This window comes from Mandrillus leucophaeus, unplaced genomic scaffold (genome assembly GCF_000951045.1).
Source record: "Mandrillus leucophaeus isolate KB7577 unplaced genomic scaffold, Mleu.le_1.0 Scaffold571, whole genome shotgun sequence".
In the NCBI taxonomy this organism is placed as follows: Eukaryota; Metazoa; Chordata; class Mammalia; order Primates; family Cercopithecidae; genus Mandrillus; species Mandrillus leucophaeus.
The window spans coordinates 1074704-1087117 of NW_012106153.1; the positions used below are offsets into that span (position 1 = coordinate 1074704).

Here is a 12414-nt window from a genome sequence, read left to right on the forward strand (position 1 = left end):
AGAGTGAGCCCCTGTCTCCAAAAAAAAAAAAAAAAAAAAAAAGGAAAGAAAAAAGAAAGCAGCTTTCTTCCTGCACCAAGGCTTTGTGCTAAGGTTTGCGCTGATGCTTGAGCCTTGAGAAAGAGCTGTGTGGAACCAAGCAAACCACCTGGGCTGTGGAACTTGATGGGATCTGGGTTCAAGCCCTACAGCCCAGTGGGATAGCACCTGTCAGAACACCATCCCTCTGAGCCTGCCTCCAGTTGCAGGGAGGAGTTAATGAGCCACCAGACGCCCAGTGCATGGCTCAGTGCACCAGGGTACCCTTCCTTCCCTTTCCCCATCCTAAGACTCACTGCTCAGGAAAGAAAAGCCTCCATATCATGCCTGGGTCATCTTCAATTCATGGAAAGGCAAGAAGATAAAGTTGAATCCACTGCCACAGATAGAGAGGCCCAACAGACTTGCTTGTCCTCGTCCTTCAAGGCTTTGACTGGTGCCCCTCCTCCAGGAAGCCTGCCCTGACTCAGCTAGGCTAATTTATCTTTTTTCAACTCCTTCTCCCAATACGGTCCAGAGGCTGTTTCCCAGACATCTTGCATATGGCAGGTTTGGGGATGCTTGAGGCTGTCCACAGGCCCAGGACAAAGCCTTAAACCGATGATGATGATAATGGTGACAGTTAACATAACTGAATGTTCACCACAAATCAGTATTAGTTACATGCTTTGCACACACAATCTCATTCAATCCCCCCAACTGTCCTTTGAAGTAAGGCCAAACTGGGTTACATCCTGGCTCTGCCACTCACTGGCTGTGTGACCTTGGGCAAGTTGTTTAAACTCTCTGTGCCTCTGTTTTCTCATCTATAAGATGACGATGATGACAGTACCCACTTTAGAACTGTGTGAGAATTAGTTAACATATGGAAAGTGCTTAGGACCAGCACTGCTGGGGAGTGGCATTAAGTGTCATTGCTGGTATTATTATCATCCCCAGGCGACAGGTGAGGAAACAGAGACTCAGAGAAGTTAAAGGAGTTTTCCACAGTCGGAGAGCTGGGAAGTTGCAGAGCCAGGATGGAGCCACCACACCTACTGCCCTTTCTCTTGTTGGCCCGCAGGCTGAGCACCCAGGAATGTTACATCACAGCACCTCCAAGCCAGGAGGGACCTCAGAGCTAACTCAGTCCTGCTCCCTTTCCCAGAAACGAGTCCTTTCTGCGGCACCTTGTAAGAAGGTTGTCCAGCCTCTGCCGGCCTCTCAGAGGGGAGGGGCTGCTTCTGCACCCTTGTGTGTGTCCCCAGAGCCTGTGCTCATCCTTCAAGGCTCTGACTGGTACACACACTAGACTCAAAAGAAATACTTGAAGAATGTGTGAATGAACAAACTAGGAGGTCTCCACTCCCACCCCTGGGGGGTTCGGCCATCAGGGCCCAATAATCCCTCATTTGAAGGTATCAGAGCTTCCATCCCCCACCCTGTGACTGTCCCACCCTCGGCCTTCTCTGTAAACCTCCAGTGTGGCTCAGGTGACTCCAGGAAGCTATGGCCTTTGTTTCCTATTACCCCAATCCATCCTCTATCCTCTAAGGAAGCTCTGCTGGGGAGGAGCCAGCCCCAGGCTTCCTGGGGCAGGTCAAACCGGAGCCACATCTGCCCAACAGGCACGAGGTAGCAGGGGCAGGTGCGTCACCCCATGGCACACAGCCCAGTCACCCCATGGCAGGCAGACAGTGGTGCCAAGTGGTAGCTACCCCTCCTTCCTTACCCCTCCTCCTTACCCCTGTGGCACAGCCTCCGTGGCTTCCCCTTCCTTCAAGAACCACTGAATCCCCTTCCTCCTCCTCACTGCCCATCCACCCACCCAATACCAGGATTTATGTCCTGGACTGGCTCTGCTCCAGACTTGGTTCCCTCCCATGACCAGCTCCTCAACCCTCTCATCCAATGCCCTGGAGCAACCCCATCGCTGCTCCCAAGTTCACCCCGATTTTTCGAGTCTTAGTCTCAGAGACTCGTTCTCAATGGGTGGGCTATTTTCCTCCCCACCCCAGGGCACATTTGGCAACGTCTGGGGACATTTTTGGTTGTCACAACTCGAAAGCGTGCTGCTGGTATCTAGCAAAGAGAGGCCCGGAATGCTGCTCTCCATCCTACAGTGCACAGGCCGGCCCCCATGACAAAGAGGTACCGTGACAGTGGTGCTGAGGCTGAGAAACCTGGCCCGAGGAGAGGGCTGGGAGACTTGGGAGGCGGGAGCTGTCCCACAGTTCTGCACCCTCCTCTCCCAATATCCTTATTACCTCAAAGCCAGGTAACTGGAGACTCCCCAAAAGCCTAAGAAGCCAGCTCCCTGGTGGTCCCCAGAGCCCAGCTCCTAAAACTCTACCTTAACCCTCTTTTCTTCCTAAGAGAGAGAAGACAGGGCCTTACCTCCCTCCACCAAGGGCCTTAAATACATGACCTGGCACACAGTAGGGGCATAATGCATGGCCATTGAGTGTCTGGAGGAAATCAGGTTGGAAATCTCTACTTTCCAAGTATCAGAGCAGCTAAAACCATAAGACTCTTGAGTAAGACCACAAGCGGGTTTAAACTCTGGCTTTGCCACTTAGTAACTGTGTGACTTGAGCAAATGGCTTGCCCTCTCTGCCTCGGTTTTCTCATTTGTCTGATGAGATGATGCTAATAATAAACCTAGTTCACAGGGTTGTTGTAAGGGTTAAATTCAAGATTAAAGTTCGAAAGTTAACTCAAGAGGCTTGTGAAGCTCTTAGAACAGTGCCTGGCACATGGTAAGTGCTATGTATTAACCTATTTTTTAAAAATGATTCACGCTCTGTTTCTAGGCTCATGGACTCAGGATGGGGCTGGGGATATCTGCCCCTTCCTATTCTTTCGTGCCCCAGACAGATCCTCAGCCTAACCTGCAGGATCCCTTGGACACAGAAAAGTGACATCTCTTCGTGGCACCAGCCCCCTCCAAGCCCCTGGCCTGGAGCTCAGCCACTGAAGCCTCTTCTACCCCGCTCAGCCTCCCAAACTTCAAACTCCCTGGCTGAGGTCTTCAGGAAACTCAGCTGACCAAGAGGAGGACCCAGGCTTCCCTGATTGGCTGCTGTTCTGAGGCCAAGGCTGGGGAGTGGGCCCTGAAGAAGCCCTGCCCGGCCTGCAGGGAGGAAGGTCCAAGGGAGGAAGGTTCAAGGGCATCAGCACCAAGGGCCTGCAAACCACTAGACCTCTGACTCTTACCCATAAATGTCCACGACGGTCTCCACGCCAGCCACACACACCACGCTGGTGGGATGCTCCAGGGACACACGCACGATTCTCTGCAGTGACATGCTGGTCTTGGACTTGGCTGTGGCCGCCAACCCCAACACTGCCCCTGAGGCCCCTTAGGATGAGGTTTAAAAGCCCCTGGCCCCACCCCTCCAGCCCAGGTGCCGATTCATTGGCTCCAGTCATGAAAGCCCAGCCCCTTTCCAAAACTGAGAGCTCAGGATAGGCTGGAAGGGACCCAGTATTTGTATATGAACCTGTTGTCCCGACCCCGGCACCCAGGAAGTTAATTTCTTGGGAAGCAAGTCCCCACAGGTACCTGGCTAGGCACCAGGAACTGTTGGGGGCAGGTGCTGTTGAGTGGGTGCAGAGATATATGATACCGGTCTCGGACGCTTCTTTCCCCCTCACCTCCATTTTCTGCATTTTCAGAGACAATATAATTTAATGGGGAGCTTTCTTATTCTGCTGGGGAACTGGTGAAAATGCGGATTCCCAGGTCTGTTGTCCACTCTGATCCAGCAGGTTAGGGGTGCAGCCTGGCCTCTGGATTTTTTTTTTTTTTTTTTTTTTTTTGAGACGGAGTTTCACTTTTGTTGCCCAGGCTGGAGTGCAATGGTGCGATCTCAGCTCACCGCAACCTTCGCCTCCTGGCTTCAAGTGATTCTCCTGCCTCAGTTTCCTGAGCAGCTGGGATTACAGGCGTGTGCCACCACTCCCGGCTAATTTTGTATTTTTAGTAGAAATGGGGTTTTTCCATGTTGGTCAGGCTGGTTTCGAACTCCAGACCTCAGGTGGTCCGCCTGCCTGGGCCTCCCAAAGTGCTGGGATTACAGGCATGAGCCACCGCGCCCGGCCCTCTGGAGTTTTTAATAAGCTCCCCAGTGCATTTTGGTGTCCTTTGAGAAACACCAGCTTTTTTTTTTTTTTTTTTTGCATGGATTTTAGAGCCAGGCCTGGGTTTCAGCCCTGCCTCAGCCACTTCCTGGATGGGCAACCTTGGGCAAGTATCTTAATAGTTCGCGCCTCACTTCTCTCATCTAAAAAATGGTTGCTGTGAGGCCTCATGGACAGCGTTAGTAGAGCTCTGGAATGGAGCCTGGCGTTATTGTATTACCGTTGTTGTCATTAGATCTCAGAAACCTCTGAAAGGGGTAAATGATGAGGGCGAGAACTCTCTCCAGCCAGGGGAGCTTGGCATGTCAGAGTAGGAAGGCTCAGTCGTCGGGCGGGAAAACCGAAGTCAGAGGGGGCATTCGGGCTCCTGGAGGAGCAGGAGCAAGGGCTCTGGGGAGAGAAGTCTTGGGTTCAGATGCGGGCTCCACTGTGTACCCACAATAGGGCCTTGGGTGCCAGTGTCCCCCCCTCTTGGAGACTCGGTTTCCTCATCTGTAGAAAATGCAGCTAATCACTGGCGCTGGCGGAGATAATAGTGAAGACGCACCCTGCCTGGGGGAGGCTCAGGAGGTACTGAATAGAAGTTTCCTCCCTTTTCCCTGGCAGTGCTGACAGCCTAAGGCAGGATGGGGACCAGGACCCGCTCCCCAGCACCTCCAGCTGGGACATCTGCACCAGTTCAAGGACCTCAGCAGGACCCTAAGATTGTCATTTGCATGTCTCAGTTTCTGGGAAGGATGTTCTTTTCAGGGAGAACTGCTGGGCTGCTGGGCCAAGAGACAGCTTCACTGTTTTCAGCTGTGGAACGGCTTGATGGCTGTGTCAGCCCTGGGTAAGAGTTCGAGCTCAGGAGGAAGCCTTAGTCTCCCTAGCCTGCTTGTGAGCACAGATGGGGAATACACGCAGAAAGTGGGGGCTTTCCCTGGAGTGCTGGCCCACCACCTGCCTCCTTCTCAGAGAACTGTATGTGCCTTTGGAAGGAGACTCATGCCTTCACTTCTCCCCCATTAATACCAACTTTTAGAAACAGGTTTGTGGTTAACTCAGACTAAAGTGTCAATGACTAACAGGCAACAACTTTTTGCCCTCTTAGTCCACAACAAAAGCTAAAATAAAGTGAGTATCAAAGGGTATAATTTGAGGCAGCAGCAAATGTGTAGGATGAGAGGGTGACATTTTCAGGCATCCAAACTCAGACCACTGAAGCCGGGTAACTTAGAAGCTTCGGAGGCAAAAATGGAAGGGAACTGGGCCAGGCACAGTAGCTCACACCTGTAATCCCAGCACTTTGGGAGGCCAAGATGGGAGGATAGCTTGAGCCCAGGAGTTTGAGACCAGCCTGGGTAACACAACAAAACCCCAGCTCTGTAAAAAATAAATTAGCAATTTGCTGGGCATGGTGGCCTGTGCCTGTATTCCCAGCTACTCAGGAGGCTGAGGTGGGAGGATCACTTGAGCACAAGAATTCAAGGCTGTAATGAGCTGTGATCGCACCACTGCACTCCAGCCTGGGTGACAGAGCAAGACTCAGTCTCAAACAAAACAAAACAAAACAAAAACCAGAAAGGGAACTGTAGTGGCCTGTGGCCCTGGGAACCAGCCCTGCTGGGGAACTCTCACCTCTGTTAACAGGACCCAGGCTGCCTCCCCGTCCTGTCCTCCCTGAGAGATGGAGGAGATGCTGAAGGAAGAGAGGAGAGAGGAAGAGGCAGGACCCATCCCTGCCCTGATCTGATCTCCATCTCAGCAAGGCCATCAGCCCCAGAGCAAGAGGCATGTGCCAGTCATCCTGCTGAATCAGCCTGCCTGGCACTGGCCGTGGCACTGTGAGGCTCTCCCAGCTGAGCAGGGTCTGCCTGTGGCAGCAGAAGTTGAGCCAAGCAGCTGCATAGTGGGTGGAACTGGAAGCAGGCGTCTCCGCTTTCCTCCCCTCCTCCCCAACCCAACAAACAGGCTGGGGAGACAGCCCTGTAAGAAATGCATGTTGACATTTTTATTGATCAGAAAGGAGGTGACTGGTCACCCAGAACATTCTCAGAGCCAACACCAGGGCCCCTCGATGGCCCAGCAGCAACTCCAGAGCTTCCCACACCCAGGGTGGCCCTGACCCCCAGCCCTATCTCTGCAATGCCCACTCCCCTCCTACCCACAGCTCTTTCTCGGGGGATTCCCAAGCCCAGCTCACACCCCCGGCCCCTTCAGAGCCTCCTTCTCCTTCTTGACTCAGTGCAGCCTGGGGTATGATCCTGAGCAGAGGGTGCTCAGGTTAAAGCAGGAGCTTGCAGATGCGGTTCTGTAGAACCTTCCAGAAGGGGATTTTCAGGTTCCTGCTCACCCACTTTAACCATAGCAGTTCCAGGCTAGCTTTTGTTGGTTAAAAGAGTGACAGTAGTTGGCTCAGTGTGAGGTCTCCCCAGGGGCCACCAAAAACCTAGATGGGCAGAGGCTCTAGGGCCGACTGCCCTGCAGTGACCACACTGGCGGTGGGGGCTTTCTCCTGCCCGTGCCCTCCAGCCCAGCTGAACCAGACAGCCTGTGCCTGTCTCAGCGACCGCACTCAGAGCGATGAACCTCCCGTGGCAGCTGTCTTCCCTACTGTGGGAGGGAACACGGGCCTGCCACAGCGATGTATTCAGGGGTGAAACCCATGCTGTGTGCAGGGTCCCTGGGTTGCTGAGAGAGACTGGGCAAGCCTTCCCTTCCCCCTGCCTGCAGAATGAAGGGGAATAATTAAAGACTATTAAAGGAAATTAAACTCCACCTTCAGAGAGAACCTAATTTCCTCCCAACACACACACCCACTTCTAACATTCTGGGCCCCCACCCCTGCTACATCTGGAAGCGCCAGCTCCCTTCAAATCCAGAGTTCAAAATCCCAGCCCAGGAGCCATGGACACCTCTAGGCCCCCAAATCCATCATCACACACTCTGCCATCCTGACCTCGTCCCCTCCTGCCCCATCTTCCTTTGTGTGTCCTCAGGCCTCACATTGGCCTCTCAGCATTTCTGAGGAGGGAGAAGCCGGCTCCGGTAATTAAAGTCTTTCGAGAAAGGTAACAATCAGTCTTCTGAGGTTGGAGTCAGTTATTAAAATTTTGTTGTCTTTTTTTTTTTTCTATTGAAATCGGCCCTTGGACATTGGGTTTTTCTGTCCTTGTTTGTCCACACACAGCTGAAAGGTGCTGGATGGGGGTGGAGGTAAGTGTCACAGCCTTGGGCCCCCTTTGGGAGAAGAAATCTGGATGGGACAGAGGATGTTTCTGATCTCCTTTCCTAGCTTTCCAAGAGCAGAGGCAGCCTGGTGCCTGGCACACCAGACCCCAGGTCCTCCGGGCCCCATTCCTGGTGCAGACACGCAAAGTTACTGTCCTTGTTCCCCAGGGAGGCATCAGAATGAAGGGGGAGCAATTCAAAGTGGGGCCCATCTCCCTAGGCCACCCACAGCCATTCTCGAACATGCTAACATTGTGGGTCCGGAGCCTCTGGGGGCTGTGGGTGGGGAAGAGGCGAGGGAAGAATGATGTGCGTTCTTCTCGGGTTGGGTAGGCCGTTCCAGAGGCGAGGGTGGGTGGTATCCATCCCTGTGTCCTGGTGCCCACGGGGGCCAGGATGTTTGCAAAGTGCCAAGGCTCCCCCAAGAGAATGGAGGCCAGGTAGTTGTTCCTTGCCCTCACCCTGGCGGGGTTCCCCAGCAAGAGGGCAGAGAGGATGGCGGGTGGGGGCAGGCTCAGGGCACCATGTTCCACCATTTGAAGGGAAAGGGCTTCCTGCGCACGTTGGTGCCACAGTGGATCTCGCCCTGCAGCTCGTGGTAGGACAAGTAGTCATCAATGAAGATGCAGTGCAGGCCCAGAGGTTCCAGCAGGGACTGCACCTTCTCCTCGAGGCAGCAGCGGCCGTTGATGATGGGCCCGTAGGGCTTGGGGATGCCCAGATACTTGCCTAAGACCACCATGTTAACCTGCAAGAGAGAAAAGGCAAGAGGGAGGCTGTCTGGCTGCGAGCGCTGTGCTTCTAGCACCCCTTCCTTGCCGGAATAAGACAGACCCTGGGGAATGGGTTGGCCATCGCTAGAGCCCACAAAGGGCTCTAGGACTGGGGTTTGCTCAAGAGTTAGGGTCTATGAAAGCAGAGGAGAAAAAGATTCAGGGTTGGAAATGAGGTTGAATAACAGCCAGGGCTACCAGGAATTTTGTACATTAAAAAAAAAAAAAAAAAGAACCACTTCTCCAACACTTTCTTCCATCTATGAGAAAACTGTCATATTATAGCAACTTTGTTAGAACAAGAGATTTTCATGTCCTCTACCAGAAACTTGTACAACAAATATACACACCTACAAGGTCTGTGGTGTGAATGTCTTCCAAAGTGTGGTGTGCTTTTGCAGTGCACAGCTTGCTTAACTGTCTTTGGCAGCCCTGATCATTGTTAGCATTTATTGAGCATTTTCTATGTGCCAGATATATCATCACTAAATCTCACAGCCTGCCTCCGAAGCTGTGGCTCAGACAGGTTAAGTCACATAATCATACAGCCAGAGAATGATGAGACTGACATTTGGACTTGGATCTGACTGATGCCAAAACCCATGCTCTTTGTATCTGGCCACCTGTGGGACTGAGGAGTTGGGGGAAAGGGCTGAAAGCTTTTGGGGACACTTGAGTTTAACTCTGGGGGCACCTCTCCTTCCCTTGATTGTGGACCTGGCTTGGGGTCCTAATTCTGGGGATGGGCCAGAACATGCTGGGGTGGGAGTGGGGGTGGGGCATGCAGGGGGCAAAGGGCAGAAAGAGGAAAAAAGAGCCAGGACCAGGACCAGGAGAAGGGCCAGGGTCAGAGCCAGCCGGGCCTCTGCTTCCTCCTAAATGAGGAGTTATGGGATTGGGGGCTGGTCCCGACTCCGCCACTCGCTCACTGTGTGACCTCAGACACATGACCCACTCTCCGTCTAAGCCTCAGTTTCTCCATCTGACAAACCAAGGGGTTAACTGGGTGTTCCCTATGGGACCCTCCAGTGAAGACAAGCTGGGCTCCTTCAGCAGAGCCTGGAATGAAGCTAGGGAATCCCCACAGGATGGCCCACAGGCAGGGGGCTTCCAGCAGACAGAGGCCAGGCCACAGTCACACGCGCTCCAGCCTAGGCCCTCCCCCCACCTTCAGCCAGAACCAGAGCTTAGCAGTCCCGTAGAGCTCTGCTGTCCCCCACGGTAGCCACTGCCACATGCAGCTGTTTAAATTAAAATTAAACTTACATACAGTTACAATTTCCGTTCTTCATCGACACTAGCCACATTTCAAGTGGTAGCTGAGTGGCTACTGGACTGTATTGTGCAGATATGGAACATTTTCATCAGCACAGAATGTTCTAACAGACAATACTGCCCGACTTCAAGCAGTGGTTCTCAATCAGGGATGATTTTGTCCACTAAGGCATTTTCGGTTGTCACAACTAGGAGAGTGCTATTGGCATTTAGTGAGTAGAGACCAGGGAGGCCACTAAACATCCTGCGAGGCACAGTACAGCATCTACAACAAAGGCTTATCCAGCCTAAAACAGCAATAGAGCTACAGAGTCAAGAAATCCTGCTTGGGGGTCTCTGCCAGGACCTAGAGGCTGGAATCTCCCCAGGAGGAGTTAGGAAAGCACACGGATCCTCCCCACCTCCCACAACCTGCATCCTGATTCCAACATTCGCTTCCAACCCTCGGCTTGTCCCAAGAGAGGGATTCAAGCTAAAGACCGCAGTGTGAAGAAAGAGGGTCTATCCCCATCCTGGGGGACCATCCTTCCCAGGTGCCAACACCCCAACATCCTTTCCCAAGAGGTTAATGGGCACTTGGGCCAGGTCCACCCCGATAGCATCGCTCAGGCCTCTCCCAGGTGAGATCACATCTGCCCATCTCCTTGTCAGCTGCCCGGTTAATGAGAGTCAGTGAGGCCACCGCCCGCCCCTGCCTGCCTGCCTGCCTGACACAGGACCTCCACTGGGGAGCAGCAAGTGAGGGACTGTGGTGGGAACACAGCAGGCAGTTGAGACCCAGAGAGAGAAGCCTGAAACACTTGGAACCAAACCACGTATTCTTTTTCCGTCTGGGTGAGAAAAAAAAAAGTGCTTTGTGGCGGGGCATCCCATGCCCTGTAGGATGTTTAGTGAAATTCCTGGCTTCTATCCACCAGATGCCAGGGGCACGCACCTCCCTGTGGCAACAAAAAATCCCCTGGGGGCAAAATTGCCCCGGTTGAGAGTCACTGATGGGAATGTTCTCTATATTCACAAAAACAGACCCTGAAGAGGTCCACAGGGACCTCCAGCCTCTGCACCAGCTTGCCCTGGGCCAGGGAGTGCTTCTTCTGGGAGCCCCGCAGACCCCCCAGCAGGACCCTGCCCAAGGGCTCTCACCATGTCTGGGAAGAAGGCTTCTGCATAGAAGTTTTTCAGGAAGAAGAGCTGAGGAATATCCACGATGTCACTCTCTGCCAGGCCCAGTTCCCGCTTCAGTACATTACGGTTCCAGTCAATGCATTTCTGGGGAAGGAGGCATCTGGGCAGCCCGGGACCAGGAAGAACATAACACTGGCCAAGCACCTACTGTGTGCCAGGCCCGTGTGGAGCCCTCTGGGCCCGTTAGCTCCTTGAAGCCTCACAACAGCTTTGTGCCATAGAAGCCATTGCTGTCTGGGGGAAACTGAGGCTCAAGCAACCTGCTCAAGTGTACACAGCTAGGAAGTGCCAGAGCTGGGGTTCGAACCCACACAGTTTCTGGATGCAAATGTTCTTGTCAGTACAACACACTGTCTCAGCCCCAGCCACAGCGTGGCTGATGCTGCTGTCTCTTCTCAGCAGCTTAGGAGAAAGTGCTGGGCACCACCGGGGAGGGGTAAGGGGCCTCCTCCCATTAATTGAGCACCGACTCTGACTCTGCGCTAGTCCCTTCACCTTGCACAGGGCAGGCACTTTTTATCTTGGGGTGAGCCCTGCCCCTTCCTGACACCTTGCTTTACCTGTTCTCACAGAATCCCCCTGACTCTTACCCGCCCCACCTCTGGGCCCCGCAAGGTCCTATTTCCCCACCATGTCTCTCGTCTCGCATTTCACCAGACTTCTTGGATGAGAGGCTCAGGTTTGCCTCTGTGGAAATAGGTCATTGCCCCAGAGTGGGGCCAGGTCTCCCTCATTAGGCTGGGAGCTCCCTGAGGGCATGGCTCTGTCTCTTGGGTTCCTGAAGGCAAAGGCTGTATCCTACCCACAGGCCCCAGCAGCCCCCAGGACCATCAGAGCTCCAGCGCCGAATCCCTGACGCCCCCCCAGCAGTTCCAGGGGCTGCTTCTCCCTGGAAGGGAAAGGACCCCTTAGAGCAGCTGGTGGTCCTGCCCCTCACCTGTGCATGAAGATTGTCTCTCCGGAGGTGTCTGTCTGCCAGCATCTCATTAATGCTTTTTTTGGCCTGGTGTTTTAACCCTGCAAGAAGAGAAAGACAATGCATAGCTCAGGGAGCACTGCCTGGAGGCCCTCTTCGGCCTGGGGCTACGTAATCCAGGCCAGGATTTCCCTCCTACCTCAGTGCCAGGGTCAGAAGCCAGGATAGAGAAAGTCGGAGACTGAGAACCCTGATGGGACCAGACCCTGGCTACAAGGAAAACCTGGTGATGGATGAGGAACCTCTCAGGAAGTGACTCCGGACTCAGAGCCTAATAATTATGGCACAGGTACCATTATTGAATGTCTGCCATGCTCTGGACATCCCACTTAATGTATTATTAATATTTAAAGCAACTATAAGAGGGATTAATTATCACCTACAACTCAGAGAAGAGGAAACTGAGGCACTGAGCGGTTCAGAACACACCCTTGATACCAGAGCCAGCAAATGCCAAGACCAGGATTTAAACCCAGGACTATCCTTGTGGACAGCGGCACCACATCCATTCCAATGCTCTATTCCCCAGATGAGAACACTGAGGCTGTGACAAGGAGGGGAGGTGGGCCAACCAAGCCCTTGGAGGGTCTGTTAGCTCCTGCAAGAAGCTCTGCAGAGTGGCCCTGACCAAGCCTGGCTTCTCCTCCTTCCTCTCTCGAGCCCCCAGCCCTGCTGCTCCCTGGCTGCACAGCCCTGGCCAAGCCAGTTCTCCTCTCTGAGCCTCAGTTTCCACTTCTGTGAACAGGGATAAGGAAGAGGGAGGAGAGATCAGATGGGAGCGAGAACAAGAACGTGCCTGGCATTGACTGGCACCTGGGGCACTCATGGCTTCCT

At 53.5% G+C, this 12414-nt stretch overlaps 2 protein-coding genes across 2 annotated transcripts in view; both read right to left on the minus strand.

The window, feature by feature from the left end:
* Positions 1 to 3360, minus strand: part of PADI3 (peptidyl arginine deiminase, type III) — a 37712-nt gene extending 34352 nt beyond the window's left edge. Inside the window, exon 1 of the mRNA XM_011998466.1 lies at positions 3235 to 3360. Coding sequence (XP_011853856.1) covers positions 3235 to 3326 — 92 coding nt within the window. The 5' untranslated portion in view covers positions 3327 to 3360. The remainder of the gene's footprint in view (positions 1 to 3234) is intronic.
* Positions 3361 to 7263: 3903 nt separating this feature from the next.
* The window catches only part of PADI1 (peptidyl arginine deiminase, type I), a 51248-nt gene continuing 46097 nt past the window's right edge, over positions 7264 to 12414 (minus strand). Inside the window, 4 exon segments of the mRNA XM_011998464.1 lie at positions 7264 to 8122; positions 10563 to 10688; positions 11542 to 11621; positions 12203 to 12234. Of these exon segments, the coding sequence (XP_011853854.1) occupies positions 7889 to 8122; positions 10563 to 10688; positions 11542 to 11621; positions 12203 to 12234 (472 nt within the window). The 3' untranslated portion in view covers positions 7264 to 7888.